Source organism: Cibotium barometz, chromosome 64 (assembly GCF_041138505.1).
Source record: "Cibotium barometz isolate CiBa-2024 chromosome 64, ASM4113850v1, whole genome shotgun sequence".
Taxonomy (NCBI): Eukaryota; Viridiplantae; Streptophyta; class Polypodiopsida; order Cyatheales; family Cibotiaceae; genus Cibotium; species Cibotium barometz.
Window position 1 is genome coordinate 23,643,588 of NC_141109.1, and position 18,030 is coordinate 23,661,617.

General features: G+C 42.2%; 1 protein-coding gene across 5 annotated transcripts; it reads right to left on the minus strand.

Moving 5' to 3' along the window:
- Positions 1-4,369: 4,369 nt before the first annotated feature.
- On the minus strand, positions 4,370-17,244 carry LOC147603441 (nuclear transport factor 2-like). Of its 5 annotated transcripts, XM_086796555.1 has the most exons (10): positions 17,058-17,210; positions 16,527-16,670; positions 15,444-15,750; positions 15,031-15,287; positions 14,667-14,853; positions 14,447-14,568; positions 14,298-14,360; positions 5,346-5,412; positions 5,050-5,268; positions 4,370-4,855 (listed from the first exon to the last, which is right to left on the minus strand). In XM_086796555.1, the coding sequence occupies exons 1-9, from the start codon at positions 17,100-17,102 to the stop codon at positions 5,081-5,083; spliced, it is 1,380 nt and encodes a 459-aa protein (XP_086652681.1). In that variant the 5' UTR covers positions 17,103-17,210; the 3' UTR covers positions 4,370-4,855; positions 5,050-5,080. The 5 variants fall into 5 exon arrangements, with proteins under 5 accessions (XP_086652681.1, XP_086652683.1, XP_086652680.1 ...); XM_086796557.1 differs by having other exon boundaries at positions 4,370-5,268; positions 17,070-17,244; XM_086796554.1 differs by having other exon boundaries at positions 4,370-5,268; positions 17,058-17,209.
- Between the last annotated feature and the right edge of the window lie 786 nt (positions 17,245-18,030).

An 18,030-nucleotide genomic window follows, 5' to 3' on the forward strand; every position in this document is an offset into this window, starting at 1 on the left:
AATGTATTCAGTATGTGCCATTTCCCCTAGTGTGAATATCGACTAAAAATGTTAAGGCTTCCTCTAAAAAATAGATAAATAAATTTAAGGTGTATGTGTGTGCACATTATTTAATTAAATTTCCTAAGGGTACATTATTTAAGTTTGGAAAATGGTTTGGGAAAATTTACGGGTGGAATTGGTAGGACCAAGTGGGAAGTGCTAAACCATTAGTGGTAAGTGGAGAGAGTGGTAAATGGTAGAAGGTTTTGTCAAAAGCAGGTGTCGTGCTCATCTCTATTAGTTAACTTGGGAAAAAATGGGTCATGCATATCTTAAGGTTTAGTCTAGTCCACAAATATCGTATAAATCATGAACCTTAGTCTATCTTTATTAAATTGGCTACATTTATGGCTCTTTTTTATCATAAATGCTTTGATTGATTAATGTAAATCATGAACCTTAGTCTATCTTTATTAGATTGGCTTGATTCAATAAAATTATTCATGTTGTAATAATTTGAGTCAATAAAATTATTCATGCTGTAATAATTAACCACGGCCTACCTAGGATAAAATTACCCATGAGAACTTGGTCATATTGTTGACCTTATTTTACCCATACTTATTATCAATTAGTTGGGATTTTATTAGAAGTAGAATTATCGAACAAAATTACCATAGGCTTAAGCCTTCTTCAATTGCTGATTCCATTCGTACAGTCGGGTTAAGAGTTAGGCAAAACCACTTTTCATGAAGAAGGGTGGTTTTTGGTTTTTCAAGTGTGGTTTACTAGCTTCTTTTACTTTGCAGTCTTTGTCCTTTGGATAAAAGCTTGCAACTCTTCAAACCTTTGGTTAATCCTTCAAGCTTTTAAATCTTACCTACATCTTCTTAGACCCATAGCTTCAATACCACTAAGATGGATCCACTTCTAGGAAAATAAAGAAAATAGAGACTTGCAAGAAATACATTATTCAACCCAAATTACTCATCAAAAATTACAAGTTCAACATATTCAAGAATTGAATAAATAACTTATAATAATACTTAGCTCATGAAAGCGACACAACAATGGATGTACTCTTCCCCTCTCATGTGTTTGGCCTCTTCCCACACATGATTATTTACGTAATTTCATTCTAAGAATAGGCCATAGCCTCCAAAAATACAAAAGTGTGCTCAAAATAGAGTGTCCATAAATTAAGGCTAGGATTAAAGCATATAAAGCTTTACAAAAGTATTAAAGTTTGAATGTTCAAGTCTAAACTTGATAAATCTAAGCTTCCAAATTAAAACAAAATGTGCATAAGCTAGCACAAATATATACAAAGCTTGTTTCCAAAAATGTGTGCCATCAAATAATAATGTATGCATCCTCCTCAATCTTCTTAATCCTCTTCACCTTAAAATAACCAACCATAAATTCGTCAACAAATATTCCATCAGCATACAAACCATCACCTCACACATATTTACCAAGCATAAGTAACCCAGCTATACAAGCCAACCGTAACAAATATTGAAGGCTCCAAGCATACATTAATGTACACCAAATGTATTAATATTTACAATGGCATCACCCATGATATTAACATAATTTAGCATGATACAAAGATAATCCAAACATCCCCAAATTATCTAGGAGGACAAAATAGTATTTTTAAGAGAGCTTAAAGTACATTCTCATAACATAAAGAATAATATCATGCGTAAGTTAAGTGGAGTTAAGTACTAGTTAAACTCCAATTCTATGCAACTAGCTAAGTGAAAAGGGAATTGTGGGCTAACCTGACACTTGTTAGTTGGTTGGTGTACGTCCCCAACCAAGCATAAATACCCTCCCCTCCCCCAACGCTTTTTCCACACCTACTTCTAGGAGCCTAATGCTATCACTTTCATTATATTTTAGCTAGCTAGTATGAGTATTGGATGCAGTGATTAGTACTAGTACTTGAAAACTTGACAATTATGAGTAGTTAATACAAAATTGAACTACTTTGGGCAATGATACCAAGGAGAAAAACTCGTGGACTTTCCAACTAGTAGAGAGGTGTACATCAACTTCTTATAGCCCACAGTCAACAAATTCAAGCATATATAAAGGTCGGTTATCATCCATTAAGCCAAAATTTAAATATTTGAAGTACAATTAGCACTTAACAATCCAATCAATGATATCCCCAAGGTATGGTCGCAGATGTGTGAGCTAGCTCTTGCACATTGGATCTCATCTTTCTCCTTGTGTTTCTTCTTTAATATTATGGACCAATGCTAGTACCTCTTTCTACATTATCCAATTGATGACATCCCCAAGGTATGGTCCCAGATGTGTGGGCTCTTGCACCTTGGATCTCTTTTTTCTTCTTGTGTTTCTTCTTTAATAGGGTGGATCCTTGGTCTTTCAAGGATTATGGCTTGGTCATAGCATACTCAAAATCAGATTGCTCCTTTGTTTTCTTAGGGGTTATCCTATCCTTAACTTTGAATTGAATTGTTTCATTGTATTTCATTATTTCTATGCATGAAAATCCAACTACACAATACGTATATTTTGGTATAGAGTTTATTAGATCACATGTTGGCATTTAGCTTTTCAAGAGGAACTATGTTTTGGACATGATATCCAAGTTTAGTATATTCTTTCATTTTGTAACTTATACTCCTTTTTTCCATTCCATAATGAGATATGCCATGGACATTATTGTATCACTTTGGCCTCATAGACCCATTAGGTCTTCAGTAAACGCTTAGTATCTCTTTCTCACACATGTGCATGCATGCCAAATGTATCGTATATAAGCTACTTGCACTTCTTTTCTCCATTCCATGATGAGATGCCATGGACACTTTTGTATCACTTTGGTTTCATACGCCCATTCGGTCTTTAGTAGACGCTTAATCTCTCTCTCTCTCACACACACACACACACATGCATGCATGCCAAAGGTAGTCCGATCACTTGTTTTTGGGAGGTTTCAATAGAAAAAATAGTTTAAAAAACAAGGATTGCATGTAGCTTTTAAAAATGGACAATAAACATATTCTTTTATTTTGGAACTTAATACTTTTTTTCCATTCCGTGATGAGATATGCCATGGACATTATTGTATCACTTTGGTCTCATAAGCCCGTTGGTCCTTTAGTAGACACTTTGGTCTCATAGGCCCTTAGGCCCATTGCTCATCTCATTCAATTGGATAATAAAGGTGGCCATTCTTTCTGGAGTACATCATAGAAACCTTGTGGGGTTGATTGGGTATTGCATTGAACTAAAGCTTGTGCTGATTTATGAGTTGCAGCAAATTAGAGGTAGCACCTACCTACCTACCAACTTTAGGGACCACATGGGAATGAATCTAACCTCCGAATCATCAATACATTTAAGAAAAAGGTTAACTTTCAAGTCCCAAGACATTTAATAGAACAATGCTACGAGCTAACTACTCATCTATAGATTTTTATTACACATTTACTGATTAATGTAATTTCTCTTTGGTTTATAAAAGCGCTTAGATATTGATCAATTGGAAATTTTTCACCCGTCATTGAGACTCGGGGATTCCCTTTTACTTATGGTCAAGGAGCTTTTGTTTTTTTCCCCTCTATTTTTAGGAGTTTAGCAAAGCACAAGTGTACTTGCGCAAAGCTTTGTGAGTGGCTTTTTAAACCTTTTTCTAAAAAAAAGCAACAAGACATACAACCCATCAGAAACAAAAAATTTGAATCTTCACTAGGTCATAGTTTTTAAAGCTTTGATCCAATGCTGAAAAGAAGTAGCAATTAATCTCTTGACCATATAAGTAGGTGCAATGGAAAAGAAGAGCGCTATCAAGTTGTGCAATGAACTTTCATGAAAGAGAGCAACCAAAATTACTATATAGCACTGGTACAAGAGGTATGGCCAGATTAAATTTAGAAAGTTAGATCATATTGAATGGCAAGTAGAATTCTGGTTTAGTGGCTTACAAAAGTAAAGCCACAGCTAAAGACTCTTTAGACCTCATTGAAGACATGATCAAACTCCTTTTACAAAGTAATGTTTTCAGCTTCTATATTATCATTGCTGACTTCTCAAATATACTTCGGTGAATTATTTTCAAAAAAATTGAAATCTGAAGCGACAACTGGGAATCTCTAGTAAGAAACCAAAACACCTAGATTGTATAGCGGCTCCCCTTGGTTGTAATTAGTTGCAAAAGATTATATTCGGACAATCACAAAACAGAATGAAGCCAATAAAACAGGACAAAGAAGATGCTAATCAAGTCGTTAAAGAAGGAACTCTCACCTTATAATCTCTTCGATTCAGTTCTTTTTTCTGCGTCAACTGGAGTCAAACTATTCGATAAAACCAATCAAGTCAAGACTGTAAAAGGTGAGGGGCATAAAGCACATGTGAATCGCTTTTGCGTGTTAAAGGCAGAACCTGCTACAAATCAAGAAACCAGGCATCACTACACTACTTTAAGCACACCAGGCTACCTTGGCCGTCCATGCTTTGGCCTCTAAAGAGCATTTGCTTGGCAGCCCAATCAGCAACTTCACCAGTGGCAGGCAGCAGAGGGGTCTGTAATGCATGGATGTCCAGCCACCCACCAACAGGAGGATCCAGCAATCCGCATTGCATCTCGTGAAATACAAAGACCCAACATCCTCGTGTTTGTAACTGGGCTAATACCCCTTCTGAACAATAAGTTCGCACTACGCTAAGAGTGAATTAGGCCCCAGCACCAAAGGCATGTGTTTTTTGTGGATGTGTGCGTTTACTAAGATTGGATGAAAAATAAACCCACAGTAGGGTAAATTACTCGTTCAAAAAATGTTGCTGCAGCACTTGGGGTTTTGAACAACCAAGTGCTCATCCAGTAGACTCACTGCACAATCAAATCGCCTCTTATAACTATGCTATAGTTGGCTAACTTTTTAGGAGCTGACAATGAGAGGCCCATTGATTATCTCAAGCATGCGATAACCTTCTAAGGTTTCCATGGAACCCCAACCACAGCTTCATGAACAGCTAGCAGCATGCAATGAGAAAAAAATCCATGCCACCTGGTCGAAACCATACCTTGTCAAGGCAATCAAAAAATTACTACCAGCTAAACCCTTGTATTTGAGCCTCCATACCCACTACGGACTGGCCTGGAACCACGACCCCGGCTTGGAGCATCTCCGTCCCCATACACTCCTGGACCTCTTGCAGATGACCCTGTATTATACAGGCCATGACCTCTCGCCCCAATACTTGAAAGAGCACCTCTTCCTGAGGCACGACTGCGACCACGACCTGAAAAACATGAATGTAAAAAACCACATCCTTTCTGAATCTTGAAATGACAAAAAGAAGCTTTCTTTATTGCATACCTCCTGTATAAGTGGACCTTCTCTCCTCAATATGAGCTTTTCTGCCTCCGATGAATAAAGGCGAAGCCTACCAGCAAAAAAATAAACCAATTCAGAATCAATCTCTCTCTCTCTCTCTCTCTCTCTCTCTCCGTTCTAGCTTCTTGATTCGACCTCAAGCAAAACTTTGCAAAGAACTGTCTTTGTCTTGGACTTGAGCCATGCTTGAAACGGTGCAAAAGGATCTGTTCTGAAACCATTACTTCAGCTTCATCAACCATGTTGGATTGCGCTTCGTCTTTCACTTCGGAAGGGATTAAACTTGCATATGGTTTCAACCAACTCACACAAAACACAGTGTGCATAGTCCAACTTGGAGGTAGCTTCAACTTCATTGAAGCCTCGTTGATCTTTCTTTAGATAATAGATAGGAAAAGGTCTAAAGCTCCTGAATGATAACTTTGGGCATCGCCTGCCCACCTATTTCAGTCTTTGCTTCATAATCCGAAGATAAACCCAATCTCCTTTCGAGAACTTCACATCCCTTCAAACTTTGTAGGCCTGTCGAGTGTAGGCCTCCTCCGCTTTAGCCAACCTATCTTTAACTGATTCCAAAATCTCTTGGTACGACTCCATTATGTTCGCTTCAAGTACTCAAGACAAGGTTTTGATCAATAGGGACTGGAATAATCTTCCTAACGCTACTTCAGAGGGAGTCCTACCAATAGCTAAAGAAAATGAATCATTCAAAACAGCTTGAACTAAAGGCAAATACAATTCCCGCTTACCTTGCTAATCGTGGACATAACACTTTAGCACATCAAAGACCAACTGGTTATAAATTTCTGTCTGGCCGTAAGTCTGTGGATGAAATGCACTAGAAAAAATCTAGTATAGTACAATAATTATCAAACAATGCCCTCCAAAAATGACTAGTAAACTTGGCATCTCGTTCTAACACTATGGTCCTAAGGATCCCACCAATCAGATACCAATGCCGAATGAACAAATACATCTTCGACCGTTACATTGACCCTACATGGAATAAGCATAACGAATTTGAAAAATCCATCAACAATAGTTAAGCACTGAGTATTACGCTTACTCGGACCGGAAGACTGAGTTGTGACAAAGTCCATCGATATATCCTGGAAAGGTCCTTCGAAAAATGGTAAAGACCGTAACAACCCTATCTTCTTCCCACGATGAGCTTTCACTTTTTTGACAAATGTCACCGTGTTGCACATGAGTGAACACATCGCATCTCATTCTTAGCCAATAATATTGCCTTTCTTACTTCGCCAAAGTCGACTTCATGCCTCGATGACCACCAGTGAAGACATCATGGGCATCATGGAGGAAAGCTACCTTGAACAAATTCATAACACAATCAACCTTGTAGAAAAGCCAACCATCTCGTATCAAAAAGTGACATGGTCCTATTGTCACCAGCCTGGACATATCCCAATATGAAAGGGATCTGGTGGTCTCAAGGATGTCTAAATATTTAGAAAGTACAAGCTGTGGGAAAGGAGGATTATCCTAGAATACAAAGGACCACACTCCTAAAATTTAGGAGTTGCTATTTTTGGCTTGATTCTGATGGAAATTCTGTTTGCGTCATTACATCTCGAATTGAGCAGATACCAAGAGTTGGCAAAGTGCCTATGACAGAATGTCTGCCTAGTTGGGATATTTTTAGAGAGAGTTTATGGAAGGACCCATCTCTTAGATTGGGACATGTGGCATGAAAGTGGACCAAAGTGAGACAAGTGGCCTCACACTTGTCACTTCATCTATTGTGTAGCTCTCCACTTGTCACTATAGCCTTCTCTTACCATTTTAGCTCATGGGAGACCCAAATCTACAAATTGGAGCCCTCTCTCTTCATTAATGGAGGCTCTCTTGCAGCACACTAGCCTCTGCCACCATTACATGCTACCCTAATGATGGCTACTCTCTTTCTCTCTCTTGAAGGCTGCCCATGAAGAATACCGACTGTTGGGGACTGTTTTGAAGACTTCCATCGCAAAGAAATACTTAAGGCAAGGGTATTTAATCATTTTATTATGATTTCTAGCCATTGTACTTGTTGTACCAACCCTTGTACTTTTTGTACTTGCTGTACCAGCCACTGTACTGGCTGTACCAACCTTGTACCTGCTGTACCAACCATTGTACCAACTATGACAACCACTGTACCAACTGTACTAGACATTGCACTTGTTGTACCAACCACTGTACCATCTGTACCAACCATTGTACCTGCTATACCAGTATGTGTACTTGTTGTACCAACTATACCAACCACTACCTATTGTACCAATCACTATACTTGCTATACCAACCATTGTACTTGTTGTACCGACTGAATGGAGAGTTGTACTTGCTGTACTAGCTCTATTGCATGAAAGACCCATGGTTTTGGGAAAAGAATCAATACCCACACGGAGGTATATGGATTATATTGTTGGTTCAACATTTCTACAGCCTGTGTTCTGGCTTGGTAGCCTCGTGTTGGGCTGTGTTATGGCATTTGTATATGGATAATCCGACATCTCCCGTGGGGAGAGTAAGGCCCTCAAAGCTTGTACATGAAATTATTCTCCTTGGGTAATAAAATACTCCCAAGGGGAGGATCGGTCCATTCCGGCCTCTATGCGGTGTCACATGTGCAAGATCCATTTTCAGCATTTGTGGATATTTTGTCCAACTTTTAGAATATGTGTTAAGGCTGTGGCATGTTTAAATGTTTTAATACGCTTTGATGGTATCGACATGTGTCAAAGGCCTAGTCTCAAAATCCACGTACGTATGCTTCATGTCATCTAGTCCTGCTGAAACAATGTTCCTGTTCCCTTCCTGCTCAAAGCATCGGCCACTAGGTTGCCCTTTCCTGGAAGATTTGGCTCCTATGGTGTTGATGGTCACTCCACTGTGCACTTGACATTGTCTAAATCCAACATAATAGCTGATGGTCAATGCGAACCTCAAATTCACAACCATAAAGAAAATACTTCCAATATTTCAAGGCCTAAATAATTGCTAGGAGTTCCAGATCGTAGACCGAGTAATTCTTTTTTACGAACAATAACTTACAAGACGTATAAGCTACTGGATAGCCATTCTATTGTAACACACCTTCAATTACGATGTTACTCGTATTAGTGATTACTTGGAACCACTCGTCCCACTAGGCAAGCGCTAGACAAGGCGCTTCTAACAAAGGCACCTTGAGGGTCTTGAATGCCTCCCAACACTCGTGGAGTCATTCGGATCTTCTAGTCTTGACACCCTTTGGTAGATTGGTGAGATCTATCGAGAGATCAGAGAATCTGTCTATGTGGGTGAAGTATACCTAGCATATACCCACAAAGGATCTAATGTCATACACAGTCTGATATTTTCCAATTGACAATCTCAACCACCTTGGGCAACTTCAAGACTTTCTCCATATCAATGTGGTACTGCTCAACCATAGCTAAAAATATCAATATGTTATCCAAAAATATAAACACCGTGTCCAATCAAGTCCTTGAAAACACACATCATCATGCGATTGACTGTGGCTAGGACGTTTAAGTCAAAAGGCATGACCACAAATTCACAAAGCCCGTTCCATACAATAGGCTGCCTTGGGAATGTCCCCCTCAACAATCCTCGCCTAGTGGTACCCACTCTTCAAATCCAATTTCGAGAACGCCTTGGCCCCATTCATTCTCTCTAGAATATAATCTATTTGAGACATCAAAAACTTACTCTTAATAGTTAGCTTATTAAGTGCAAGATAATCAACACACAATCAAGAAGAATCATCTTTCTTTCTCACAAATAAGATCGATGCTACAAATGGTAACACACTGTGACATATGAAGCCAGATTGCAACAGTTCTTGGACTCCGATCTCATTGCCTTGGATAGGCGGTATGGAACCTTGTTAGAGAGATTCGAACCTGGAAGGAGGTCTATCTTGTGGTCCTCTAATCTAGACAAGGAGAGCCAGAGAGGAAGATTGCCCCGAAGAAAAATCTTTTGGAACTTGTCATGGAGAGCCTGGTACTTCTCTGAAGCACTGACCACAGTCTGGACAATCTAGATGTATATCATCGTGCATTGAGCACCTTTCCTAATTTCTCATTTAGCCTACAAGTGGCTTATGAGAGAAAAGTTCGGGATTCCTAGCTCACATTTAATGGTTATTGGAGCTTTGGACACATTCCGGATAATCCGAAAAGTGTATGTCCCAAACGATACCTGTCTACAACTTGTGAAACCACTAAATTCCTAGAATTATGTCTGCTCCTACAAGAGGAACAACCATAAAATCTCACACAAACTCTATACCCTAAATCACTAATTTAGCACCTTGAGCTTAAAACTTGATGCTTGTTGTCATTCCTATTGTAAATCCCTCAATTTTTTTATCAGGACGAAACGAGCTTGTCGAGCAGCCTATTTTATGACCACATGCTGCCACTCTAAAACAAGACGACTCCTCTCTGGCTACCTATGTAGCCAAAGGTCTTGAGCAATACTCATACTCCTGGTATGAAGAACTGAAATCCGAAGAACTAGGGACTGTCACTAGGATCTGTGCGAGAGTTGGACTCACCATGGACGCCGTGGAGGTTGGGTGGTCATCTGTGGAGTGAGTCTTCTTTGGACGATCCTTAGAAGTGTCCTTTTGTGTGACAAAAGAAACACCTATCCTTCTTGTACTAAGCTCTCCTCAAAACTCAGTTTTCCACAGATCTTACCTACCTGAGCTTTCCGCTCTGGAGTAAGCTTGGACGCACTGGTCGAGTTCTTGGGACCAGAGGCTCCCGTGCTCTGTCCTGGAAAAGACCTTGTGGAAGGTGGGAAGTCTTAGACTTTACGTCATTGTACTTCATTTCAACGCTCTAAAGCAAGCGAGAGTGCATCTCCGAGGTGGCTAGCCAAAACATACGTACTTCCCACTGGATTTGCGTATCAAGGCCATAAAGGAACTGCTCTTTTTTATCCTTGTCACATATGCCCAATCACAAACATAAGTTTGAAATCTTGTTAACAAACTATAGGACTGGTTTTGCATTTTGACATGCCCCTCTAAATTCGTCTTCAAGTCGCTCAAAGTAATGGAACAGTAGAAACCGCCGCTAAAGATCGAGGACAAACTAGACATAAGCCGCCATACCTAATATGGTGTGGACATGAGTCCGCTATGTCCACCAAGGAATGGCCTCGTCTTCCAAATACCAACTAGCAAAGATCTCTATGTCAATACCATTCTACAACAAAATAAGCTTCAAATTGATGCAACCAAGAATAAATATTTGTGGGATCGAGGTTACCATTATACTTTCTGAAGTTCATCCTCTCGTGAGGAGGACTCGTGAAAGCCGCTAGTGTCGTTCTTGCATCTAAAGCTGCAAGATATCTTTCGTGTCCCACATGTCGCCTAGCGACCTCTTGTGCAACAGCACGAGATACAACCGCACAGTCTTCTATCAATCGAATCTCCATTGCTCGCATCTGCAACTTGAGCGTCGAACTCGGCTACAATCGTAACCATTCAAAAGGGTCATTCGATATAGGATCTACTATCGGAATCTAGGAAATGGAAGGAGACAGAGAAAAAGGGACTGAAAAACAAGTGCACTCTTCCAGGGCCAAAATCTGCACCTGCTCTTCCAATTTGGTGCTCTGTTTTGCGATTGCTCGCATCATCTATTGGAACATATTATGCACTCATGTCTACCGCCCCCGAAGGTCTACCTTGTGCTTGTCGTTCTCTCTTTGTCAAAGCTCGCCATAGTAAAAAAATGCACTTCCTTTCCTAAGCGCAATTCAACCATCTACTGTGTGTGTGGGAGACTTTGCGGAGACTAAAAACCAACCATCCTTCTAGGGACAAGAGTCACACTAAAAGAGGTGGTCCACCAGAGTCTAAAACACAACCATGCAAGCAAGAAAAAAATTTGTTTCTTTCTTTCTAGTTTTCTGGCCGAATCTTCACTCTTAAAGGCGGCTCTAATACCAATGTAACATGCGGAAGATTGTCGGAAGAATTGATAACTTCAACGCTCAGAATTCAGTAGTCGTTTGTGACGAAGATAATGGACAACACAAAAGAAGATGTGCAAAAAGAGAGAGAGAGAGAGAGAGAGAGAGAGAGAGAGAGAGAGGAAGAAACGGACACAGTATTAGGTCTCGAATACCCTGTATTTGATTTATTAGAATGATATAAATCTGAAATAAAGATTGGTTCTTGACCTACACTCCTTCACGCACTTTCCCTTGGCTGTCCTCGCACCTTGGAACGCATTAACCCTTCGTGAATAATGAGATAAAGGACTGATTTCTAGTCTTGGGTATTTACTTTCTATGAGCTGGTCGGCTGGTTCTTAATTCTCTCCACAACCTGGTCCCAGCGAATAAATGTTTCTTTTAATCCTGGTTTCAAATTGTCCAATGGCTGGGCTGCTGGCCCATATGCGTTGCTGCCCAGCCACCTTTTGGGGTTGTCTCAGACCGCAGGCTGCCCAGCCATGCTGGCTGGCTGCCCATGGGCTAGCCCACAACCTGGCCAAGCCTTGAGGCTGGCCGACTGGGCAGCCCAAGCCTCCTAACCTGGCCAACAGGCTGCCCAAGCCCTAAGGCTGGCCACCTTGCTGTCTAGGCTCAGATAGGGCTGGCCAACAGCATGCCTAGCCTCTCTTGGTTGGTGGACAAGGCCTAGGGCCTTCCTAGCCCCTCTAGGGTGGCCTAGACAGTCACAAGGGACAGGGGGACGGACCCCTGGGACAAGGGAACGCCGTTCCATAACGGACTGGAACGGAGACGGGATGGGGACAGATGAGGGACGTGCGAGTCCGAGGTGTAACAGCAGGGACGGCTCAGGCTGTGGGAGTGGACGGACTAGGACGGTCAACTGACCGTTGGGTAGTTGTAGCCGTTGCGCATTGCTTAAATAATCTCTTGAAGGATTATGGGGACTTGCCATGGATCCGGCCTATCATCCAAGTGAACAACCAAATAGTGATTTGTCACAAACCATAAGTTCCTACGCCATGAATTCTCCAAAAAATCCAGCCGTCAACTCCTCAAATACTCAGATACGAGGTTTGCCTACAACTTCTTGATGCTCTCAACTCCTCAAATACTCAGATACGAGGTTTGCCTATAACTTCTTGATGCTCCACGGATTGAAAGAGTGTAGTGGAGCATTGAGACAGTTGTTCATTAGTGACAAGTTCGCTTTTCGCCATGATAGAGAAGCAAAGGGATTTGGAGCCAAATGAGGACAAGTATGAGGAGATCTGTGCCCTATGTGTGCGTAGGTGGAACTCCTACTCCTCTCCTTTGCATGCAGCAACCTATGTGGTGGACCCTCAGTTTCAGGGTAAAGGGCAAGAAAGAGACGCAAAGGTGAGCCAGCTATGGAGACTTGTCTTGACTCGACTTGTGCCTGACCCAAATGTTAGCCGAAAGATCCGTGACCAGTTGTCCAGGTATAGGAGCTTTCAGGGCTCTTATGGAGACATGGATGCATAGGATGATCGCTTCAAAGTTGGGGCTGCTTTGTGGTGGGAAGATTTTGGTTCGGATGGACCTGAACTTCAGCATCTAGTCATCCGCATTCTCAACCAAGCAGTGAGTTCCTCTCGCCTAGACCGACTTTGGAGCTCATACAGTCACATTGCATCGAAGAAGAGGAACCGTCTTGGGGTGGAACGGGTAAATGATCTAGTCTTTGTGAGTGCAAACTTACAAATGCTTTGCAAGAGTGCAATTGTAAAGGCTGTTGCATTTACCAAGTGGGAGATGGGATGATGAAGAGTTGGAGGAGCAAGTGGAGGACATCTCTATGGAGCCTGCATGCATTGCAGGGACCCATGATCGTGAGGCCAACACTTCACATGCCCCTTGAGGCTTTTTGACATTTGTACTACTCTAGTCACTAGTGTGAGTCTCTTTTTCGTATGCCACTTACGTGGTTAGGGCCTAGGCCTTTGCCCTTGTCTTTTGCTTTAGCCTTTGGCACCTGGGTGCCCGATCTCCTTTTTTGTAACACCCATTTTTTTGCCAGTATGACTTAATATTGATGCTTCGGAAGTGTAAAGTGACTTTGTTTTAGTATTGTTAAGTTTCTTGAATGAGTGCTTACTTAAAATTGCATATTTTGTATGCCGTCCCATGCCGCCTCCCGTTCCCCGTCCCGGTTCCCAAGAATCCTCGTCCCCGTTCCCCGTTAAGTTCCCCGTCCCATGTTACTATGGGCCTAGAGCCTACCCAATTGTCCAAATCAAGAGAGATCTTATCTCCTTCCTAGGGTAGCCCGAAGGGTTGGCCCCATCTACATGCCATCCTACATGCTTCTACATATGCTTGGCATCTAAACACTTAAGTCATCTATCATCATTCCAAAGGGAGAATCACAGTACAGAGTACGGACTGGTACTTATTCATATACAGGACAATGCACCTGACCTCCGGATGCGTAGAGTGGAACCCTGGCTGACTCGTCCCGGACTGGGCTCACATGGGAACAATTTCCACTCCAGGTCCTGCACCTTCTTGTTCACCTTCTTGGGCATGCACGAGAGAGAGAGAGAGAGAGAGAGAGAGAGAGAGAGAGAGAGAGAGAGAGAGCTTGCACATGCTGAAATGCACCCAAAGTGTCCCACTTCTAGAGATGAGATGGGGAAATGCAACTGCCAGTCATTCTGCTGATAACTACTGGAGCTTGGATGTATCATGCTGGCCTCTACTTAGCATTACTCTAGAGTTGACGGTGGTCTGCCCCTGGTTATGGTTATGCCTGCTGTAATTATAGCTGCATCTCCTCTGTAGGGATGACTGTCTGTAAGGAAGAGATCACTATATCTCCACCTCAAAAAGCAGTACGACGTGTGTTTCAAACAGACCACTCAAAACACAACACAGGTTATCTACTCTAGGATCAAAACAAAAGAATTGCTAAAATTATACCTGTATGGCATTCTGAGCTGAAGCTGTGTCTTCAAAATCAACAAAGGCATATACTCCACCATCCTTCCTCAAAAAACAATAATCTATCAACCACCAGAACAAGGCAGAAAAAGCACTTTTGCGTGAGCAGGCAGCTGATGGCACCTAACCTTGTAACTCTTCAGGATGACGCTACTGGGTCTGGAAGAGCCAATCTTAATCAGATCATCTTCGAGTTGTGATTCAGTGATGTTTGCAGGCAGATTCTTGATGTATACTGATTTCAATTCAGCTGTAGACGGGTACAGCCAAATAGTCCAAGATCAGTATCTACATCCTGGCAAGAAGTACATGAAGAGTGGCTACAATACTCATGAAAAAAAAAAATACCAGCCCCGCCTTCACTATTCGAAAGTGCATTATCATCCACTACATGAGCAGCCATTGGTGGATTTCCCAGCAGACCTGCACTGTTGTGCTGGTGAGAATAGATAGGCTGCTCATTCACCTGCTGATACGAGATAGGTGTAGCCACAGGCTGTGCACCTACTGCAGAATTGTCCCTTTGAAACCGCAGCTGACAAGTATAGCAAACAAGGGTCAGCACATCTCTACAAATGCATCATACACCTGTCATAGACGGTATGTTCTTTGAGCTAGTATTCATGTTATTGCTGCCAGGGTGACAGAGTGAGAAATTAGATTATATGTGATGACAGGTCACAATATAGCACTAGGGTTACGCAATGCTCACAATGGATGCATATGACTTTTTCTCAGCTGACGCATCTTCAAAAGAAGATCGAAAGTCATCAACTGCCGACAATTGCTCAGTTGGCCCAAGCCTCTCAGTTGGCATGGCCGCCATTGTCTGGTGCAATACTCTGTCCTCGCCTCCTACATGTTCCGCCTTTAAGATACTTGTGTGCTCTGCATATTCTGGCAGAGAAACCTCTGGAGCTACTGCCTCCTTACCCATCCCAGTCTGAGGAAGATTTCTGATATCGCGATCTACAAATGCCACCGTAGTTAGGTTCACATATTATTGAGGAGAATGCCTGAGTGGCTGGGGCAGAGCCAGCTCAAGCAATGACAAGGGTTCAAGAGTCACTACGCCCTACAAGTGAAAAAAAAAAACAATACAAACATGAAACATTCAAATCTCACCTGCCTCGGAAGGAGAAACCTGTAGTCTCTCAAAAATTTCATTTGAGCCATTAGCCACTTTGAGCGCCTGCACAACTGATTGAGGATCTTCATCTAGGTACCTGAAGATGTCATTGAGCACAAAGTAGCCTCTCTCTTGCGGAGCTAGAAAGAAAGTCTGCACAAAGTTTCTCCTGCCATTGTTCCTGTGCATAACGCCAGTGACCAAAACAAGAACAGACCCCCCAAACGATTCTGACGAGTCCACAGTTATGATCTCTGCTTTGCACTCTTCATAACCCATAGACATCACCATATTGTGGATTTCCTGACAGAATGTTAGTGGGAGCTTTAGCAGAACAAATGACGTGTGTGCTCACAACCCATAAAGAGCAAACGGAAAAAGGTCATGGAAGCATTAATGTACAATGCAGCCAAATGTATGTATGCATTACCAAAACCATAGCCAAGTGTATCACAAACCAAGATGGCACTACTGGAATTCATTTGAGTTTTTCTATGGTTCATCTGTGACATTTTTATGGTTTTGTGTTGAAGGGTGCTTAGCATTCAGGCACGTAACCAACAAATCCTAATAAGGGGCTTACGAAAAACAAACATTGACGGTGAGTTGGTCTATAAATAAGTCACTCGTGCATGTAGGCCGAGAACACCACTTGGAATCCACAGCTGGCAAAGGACACTCTCTACTGAGAAGAACTAAAATCATCACCACATGGATTTGGGAAACTGCTGTCACATCATGGCTTGTCAAGCTTGCTGACAAAAAAGCTTAAATATCTTAAATGACTCACAATATAGTTACTCTTGGGTGACAATGACAGAATAGTCATTCTATCCCATGGCCGGGGGGGAAAATGAAAAGACAGTGGTAAGCCACTGTAAAACCACAGTGGCCTTCAACATCAATAGTAGTTTTGAACACATAACAAACGTGATAGTGAAGGAAAAACGCCACATTATGAGCAAACCCTCAAGGGAACAGGAAGATCAAAATACATTACTAAGAAACATAAAGGAATGCACCAGAAGAAGAAGAAGCTCCATGAGAGCAAGAAAACAAAAACAGAAATGCAGTCTGACCACTTGGCTTCCTGCAGACATCACTGCACCATCAGGCCCAGCTTCAGCACGCGTGAGGCGACTAGCGTCTGTGTAAAAACGGTAGACCACATGAGGCCACTGGTGAAGAACGTTGTAATACTGGCTGACAAAGGCATGTCCGACCTGCGAAGAGCAACAACAACGTTTCGTCAGCATTTGATGGTCATGGCTCCCAATAGCAGATCGTAGCGATGGGGAGAAAAATGGGAACAGATGGAAAAACCAGCAGAGGATAGGCGAGAACTGAAAGCAGCAGAGCCATGGCGAAACAGAAGGATGAACAACGCGCTCACACGCCGTAGCCGCAGCGATGGCGAGGTAATTTGAAGGAGCAGAACACTACAGCGATGGCGAGACAGAAGAGAGGGTCCATGCCGCGACTCGAAGGCAGAGACAACAGCAATGCCGAAACAGGAGCAGAGAAAACACAACACAGGGATGGCAGAGTAAACACATCACAGAAATGGCAAAACGGAAACACAGAGAATGCAGCGACGGCGAGAACATCACCAGAAGACTCACCAGTTGTGCAGTCACAGGGACTGCCGACGCCATGGAAGGGAAGCTCCACGGTGATGGCGATCGGAGCGTGCAGATCGAAACCCTAAAACCCTCAACACAATGAAGAACACACTGGTCACATCATCACCAAGGCCCAAGGGACAAGACAAAAGGCACAAGTTACTTAAATTTAGTCAGCAGAGATGCAAACAATATGCGTTTTGAGAAAATGTGTGTTTTTGTTTAATTAAATGCCAAAAAAAAAAGTTTGGGTGCCTTATTAATCGTATTTCATTAATTCTACATTCTACCCCCTCTATTCACACTATTGTGTATTTCATTAATAGCATTGCTAAAGCTATTGCGTATTTTTTTTTATCGTCATCACGATTTGTCTTAGGGCCTTCACACACCAAGGTCTGCCCACCCATCGTTAATGTTGGGAGCCAATTGGATGCTTAAATTGGGCTGGATGGGCGCACCCCTGTTAAACACAGCCAAAATTTTCAAAAGGTGAGGTGGCAGAGCTGACTGGCACCCATGATAAGCAATTTCATGGGCAGCCAACGTTGGCTGCCCAAACTTGGGCACCCACACATCCCACCAATCAAATTCAAGTACAGTTGAAGTCTTCTATCAATAATGCATTGAATACTAACCTTTTGAAAGATTCTGGCTTGGGCGATGTGTAAACCCCCTGCCCATTGAAGACTACCAACTCATGCCCAGACCATGAGCACGCATTGGGCGGGATTGGGCGGTGTGTAAAGGCCCTTACTCTCTTTCCCTCTCTACATCTCGCGCACAAGTTCAAGATCGAAGATGCCTTATCGCTATCGTTATCTCTCTCCCTGTTTCTCTGTACGCATCCCCTCTCCCATACCTGAATACACGAATAGCAAAAAATAAACAACATTGAACGTCATCTCTAGATCGTGCTCTCTCTCTCTCTTAGGGGCCACAACCCAAACCTATGCCCTTA